Genomic DNA, 5,978 nt, shown 5'->3' with positions numbered 1-5,978 from the left:
TCTTTTATTCTCTTTCCCTCTCCTTATTTCTGTAATTGTGCTGATACATATTTTTGAGACCTTTTCCCACTCTTTCTTTACTTCATCTTCTGGATTTTGTTGTGCTTTCTTCCATGTTTTTTCATTTTCTTGACCACCTTGTGTTGCCATCTCTTTTTATACATTCATTTGCATGTCCGTCTTCCTTTATGTTTTATTTTCCCTCCTCCCAACCTTCTTCCTTTTCACAGCATTGGAACACGGGAGGTAGTCACCCAGAAGAACTTGAGTGGCTTGGTGCCCATCCGAGATTTCAGACTAGATCCCAGCCTCCTCTACTCTATTCCTTTACTAGCTCTGAGCCCCAATTTACTGATTGTGTGGCTGTTTCTGAGCATAGCTTACCTGGTGGCCAGATTACGTTGCAAGTGAAGATAAAGTTTAAAAACAAAAACAAAAAAAAGCTTGAATGTGTAATGCCACTTGGTACCTGCTGGACAAAGGAATGTGTCATAGCATTGTCTGCCAGGAATTATTATTATGCCTTACAATTTTATGTTTCTATTGTACTAAACTGTAAATACACATCAGATTATTTTATCAAAAAGAATTGTATTGAAACTTTAAATTCTTGTTCTGCTTTCAGTGCTTGTAACATAGTCTGACATTGGCCTGTTACCTCGTTACTTTAGCTGGCCTGAAGATCTCTTACCAAATATAGTTTTGTGTTACTTGTTTCATGTATTCCAGAGAAAGGAACTCTGTCTGAAAAGAATTTGTATCTATCTTTTGTATATTTAAGGTGTATGCTAATCTTGCCTTTCATTTTTACAAGGTATGAAGAGAAAAATAAAAACATGGGTGGGGTTTATAAGAAATTGTAAGAAATTTATTTAAAGAAATAAACGAATTTCTACCTTCATTTCAAAGCATAATATCCAAATTACATTGCTGAACAGTTTGTAGAGCCATAGTCTTGTTCCTTTCTCATGGTTAAGTATGTTCTAACAGACCAGTGTACCCACTCAGAAAACAACTTGCAGTGCGCTGCATGTAAAATTCTTTCATTCTATTTGCAGATCTGCATTTTGTAATGTATTAAAGACATGAAATGAATGACTGGTGGTTAGGAAGAGGATGTAATTGGCACTGGCCTGCTAATGGTCCATTATCTGTTTCAGGTGCTCTGTTACAGAACTTATTCTGAAACAGGGTCATTATCATCCTAGAAGTTAAAGATATCAGCCTTTAATATTTCAGGCAAGAGGGAGGTATCAGTTAGCTCCTTTAGTAGGTGGGTTTGAGGTTTTCCACTGGGCTTTGTTTTAATTACACTAGACTAAATATTACTGTTATTTCCATTTTTAAGCGTTGGACAGCTTTAATAAATTATGATGTTGATAGTGGCTTAGAGATAAATGAATGGTGGTAAGTTAACATTTATTTAAGCGGTGAGACTAAAGCGGCTTACCTAGTTTAGTCACGCAGAATAACTGCAGATGAAATTTGGTCACTGCTGATGTATAATGTCAACCTGGAAGAGGCCTGTTAAACTGAAAGATTTCGTTGCTGCAGTTGTCTGGTAGAGCTTGTCAATAGCAATAGCTGATTAAAAAACTAACCTCATTTAATGTACTTTGCTAAATACATGAAGGGATTTACTTCGCTTGGTGCCTGAGATGACAGAAAATTGGGCTTTTGAGGAGAATTCTTCTAGTACTGTGATTTCTATTTTCTACTATTATTAACTTGCTTAAAAAACATAGGTAGCTATAGCTTTTATTATCAGTCTTAACGGAATTTGAAATTACATGCTGAGAGAGGTAGGCTTAAGAAAAGAAAAAAGCACAGTTAGAATGAAAAATAGAGCAAAATCCTAAATTTGGTGAATATTCTAACTTGAAAAAAAAAAAAAAAAAGAGTATGTGGTTATATTTGTGTCTTCATGAAATCAGACTGTACAGTACACTGTCTCCTGGTAGTTTTCCTCACTATTCTTCCAATTTTCTTTTAAAAGGAAAACAAAACCAAAACAACAACCAGAAGCCAAACCAAACAGAAAGACATATGTATCTATGTATATTTATATATATATTTAAGCATGTATCCTATTTATTTTTAATTGCAATGGATTCAGGTAAATCCTTACTGCTGAGGAGATTTAAAATTGTGGTATGAGGGTACTGGACACATCCATGCCCTGGGCTGATATCTAGTACCACTGTGTCTCTGTACAGATAATTTCTTCTTCATGCTTAACACTGGTTCATTTGCTCTGGGTACCAAAATTTGCCTTTTTACAAAGTGAACAAATGTCAGGTTGGACTGTGGTTTTGCTCTTGCAATGTGATGAGTGTCCTGGGCTCAGTCTTAACAAGATGTGAAAGTTACTTTAGTAGGTGTTATCTCCACTGACCTCCCTAAGATTATGAATCTGTTTAAATAAAGCGTAAAGGCTTTGCTCATGACTATCACTAGGGTCTTGCACCCTTAAACTTATCTAGAATAAAAACCCAGGCTTTTTGAAAACAACATAGTTATTTTCTTATTTTCTTACGCTTTAGTGGGAACAAGTTTTCATCTTTTTTATTTTCAGCTTGGTCTGTGCTGTCATTCAGGCATTCAGATTTAAAATGCTGTAGTGCACTCTGCTTATGTGCCTCCAGAAGAAGAAACACAGCACATGAGATGGTGTGTGAAATACATCTTTGCCACCATCTCTGTGGCCTCCTTGTGCCACAGAGGGGCGTGTGCTATAACCAGATGCAGTGGGATGAATTATGAACAGAATGATTCACTTTGGAGTGAAAATGCTCATATGGTATCCCATATTTGCTAGTTAACCATTGTTTTTATTAGTGCTCTGAAGTATAATTTGTGCCTATTTTTGATTAATCTGTTTGACTGCAACAGCCTCAGGAGGAGGGGTTTCTGTAAAACACAAAGCAATGCCATGAAAATAGTGTCATCACGTACAATCCATTCTATAAAAGGCAGGCACAGAATGTTCTGTGGAGACAAATTTCAAACTCACTTAAACTTTGACTTAAAGCAGAAACTTACAATATTTCATGAGATCGATCTAGGAGGTACATACAGAACACAGGCCTGGTCACTTTAACTAGCCAAAATTAGAAGAACAGTGAGGTCAGTTTGAGAGAGCTTTTGAACTGAACGGGAATCCAAACCCTCCTTTTCAATCAGGTGACCACAGTTTCCGTGGTAGATGCTGCCGCATCTCCAGGACAGGAATAAAGTGGTGTTTCCACCATAAGATGCTGTACTGTACACTTTGCCATGAAGTTCTAGTATTTGTTGTTTAGGTTTAAGTCCTCATATCAGGGAAAGACATTCTCCTGCAAGCCTAACCTGATCTATAATATATATGTAAACGATAGTGCTTCCTCTTTGTACGTCTGTTTCTGGATGTAATCAAAGGAACTGTGAAGTAGACTTACGAGTGTAAAGAAGCCTTATAACTGGAGTAGTTTTTTACTGTAGCACAGAACCTCTTTGTAATGTGGGGCAGTTGCACCAAAGCATTGAGTGAAAATGAATTTCTCCACAGCTTTGTTTCATTGGGGTGATGACTGTCAGTGCAGCCAATCTTCTTTGCACCCACACAAAGCTGGTGTTTCATGATTAAGATTTTTTTAGACTATGTTGGTTTTCAAGTCAATTTATGCATGCAGAGATTACTGGAAAGTCATTATTTTTGTATCAGCTCTAATCTTTAAGTAAGTACTGATAATACTGACATACAGGGAACAATAAAATTACTTCCAAGCTCTTGTTGAGAGATCAACAGTTTTTCTTTTTCAGCTTAATATATTAATAAATTAGCAGAACTGCTTTTAAGCAATCTCTTGGGATCCCTTGTGCAGTGAAGCGGCATGTGAGCTCCTGAAATACATGAAACCGTCGGGGAAAGAACTTTTTTCAGTAGATGTGCTGCTGCTTTTTAGAAATGCAAAACTAGCAATCTGACATAGCATGTGTCCATCCTGTGTGCTTCTGACTGGCATTGTATGATGAGTCCTCATTTTTAATATTTGCAGTGGCAAATTAATTAAGCGCTCATTAAATATAACCAACTTTTTTTTTTTAATGCTATAAAATAACCAGTTCATTTCATCTTAGTTTAAGTCTTTTTTATTTTTCTTTTTTTCCTTTTTACTGCTGTCATTTTTTGTGCTTGTTTTTTTTCCCCAGTGAGGGTTGTCGCCGAGAAAATACAATGAAGAATGTTGGATGTCGCAAGTATGCATTTAATTCCCTGCAACTGAAGGCTTTCCCAAAGTATTACAGGCCTCCAGAAGGAACTTATGGAAAAGTTGAAACATAAGCATACGATGTCCTTTAATTGCTGTTCCATTAAAACGTGTGGATACACTCTAGATTAATCTGTGATTTTGTCATCCAGAGGAGATAAATCACCTTTTTGTACGTTTCGCTAGGTTATCCAGAGCATGTTACTTACAGAATTGGAATCTCTAGTAACAATTATTCTGACACCTTAGCTTGAGAATAGTGTGATGACGCTCTGCCCGTTTAAATAGCCTTCAGTGTATGTAAGACAACCAGATATTGTGCTACTTCCTAATTACCTATATGCAAATAGCTAGGTACCTTCTGGGTGGGCAAGGACTCTAGGAACGGCATTGGGCAGCTGTTTCACGTCACATCTTTTATACTGAGTTGAACTTGAGATTGAGCTTTTCATAAACTTTTTAAAACTGCGAGTAAAACTCAAAAGTTGTAAATAAAAAGGGATTGGACCTAGACGGTCTAATAGCTGTAGAATGCATTGTTACAATCAAGAAAAAGAAGTTTAACTTAAAAAGAAAAAATCAGCACAATAAAAACCAGGAGTATAATTTGTTTTACTGTATATAGGATGGCATCTTCATAGATGAGATTAACAGTACAGAAAAGGCCAGGCATATGAGGTCTGGTTTCTAGTTCTGTCCAAATAAAGCAAATTCCTGTTGTCTTTGGCAAACAAGGACTTGGGCACACATCTGATGTTAAGAACTGTTTCGGAAACACGGTGATGCTTAATCATTAACACGAGCAACAGTACCCCTTCCCCTTCCCCACTATAAAGCAAGTGCAACAAGCAAGTTGCTAATGTTGCACATGACATGTTGGGTCTGTCCCATGGTGTCGTATATTGATTAACGCATTTTTACCCATGACTTTTTATGTCACTTCTGGATAGTAAGTATCTTGGGGAGGGGCTTAATATTTTTTATTCGTGTTTGAATTTTTCTCTCATATCAATATTGTATGTCAAGACAAAAATGCTCGAAGTGCCCAATGCATCCCCGTTACTCCATAACCCAAATTGGTTTCTGTTTACCTTTGCGTTTTACCTGGGCAGGTATTCAGAATCCAGGGAGGGGGAAGTATGACTGTTTTCAGGGCATTTCTGAGGAAGGTGGCGATGCCCCATGTTGATAGAAGGGAACTGCTCATGTACTACCAGTACTGCGCTAGAACCGCAGTGCGTTCTAGCATATCGTATGACCAGGTGATCAGTTTGATAGTGTTTGATAAAAAACATTCAACAGATCTCCTCAGAAATAATCTCCCAAAGAATGCCTTTGAAACTAAGATACCTTTTTAAAAAGCAGCTAAACCTGAATTTCCAAATTTTAACAAGATTTTAACAGAATCCCTAATAGGATTAAATCAGCCCTAGCTAGGTTCCTTCAGCACACTGTGCCCTGTCCTTCTTGGTTTCTAAGAATGTCAGTTTTAGAATAGAAAAATCTGCCCATTTATTCTTGTGAAAGTAGCAACAGCCAGGTAAGTATATGGCTGTTTTCTGGTTTCTTTCTCCCTCTCACTGATGTTTGTCTGTGCTGTCACTGCTCTCTCAATCAGTCATGTTCATTCTGCTCCCATGCAGGTTTGGGGGTTACAGGTCCAGCAGTTTTTGCATTTTGCTTGTTGCAGTTTTAACGCTGAGCAGCATGTCAGAGAGCCAGGTCAGA

The 5,978-nt window shown here is 37.3% G+C and overlaps 1 protein-coding gene across 1 annotated transcript in view; it reads left to right on the top strand.

Annotated features, from left to right (window-relative positions):
* The window catches only part of INPP4A (inositol polyphosphate-4-phosphatase, type I, 107kDa), a 47,781-nt gene extending 42,966 nt beyond the window's left edge, over window positions 1–4,815 (top strand). Inside the window, exon 25 of the mRNA XM_010012075.1 lies at window positions 4,192–4,815. Coding sequence (XP_010010377.1) covers window positions 4,192–4,324 — 133 coding nt within the window. The 3' untranslated portion in view covers window positions 4,325–4,815. The remainder of the gene's footprint in view (window positions 1–4,191) is intronic.
* The last annotated feature ends 1,163 nt before the right edge of the window (window positions 4,816–5,978 follow it).

This window comes from Nestor notabilis, unplaced genomic scaffold (genome assembly GCF_000696875.1).
Source record: "Nestor notabilis isolate BGI_N333 unplaced genomic scaffold, ASM69687v1 scaffold11033, whole genome shotgun sequence".
NCBI classification, from domain to species: domain Eukaryota; kingdom Metazoa; phylum Chordata; class Aves; order Psittaciformes; family Psittacidae; genus Nestor; species Nestor notabilis.
The sequence above is the reverse complement of the archived record's forward strand: the minus strand, read 5'-3'. Positions and strand labels throughout refer to the sequence as shown.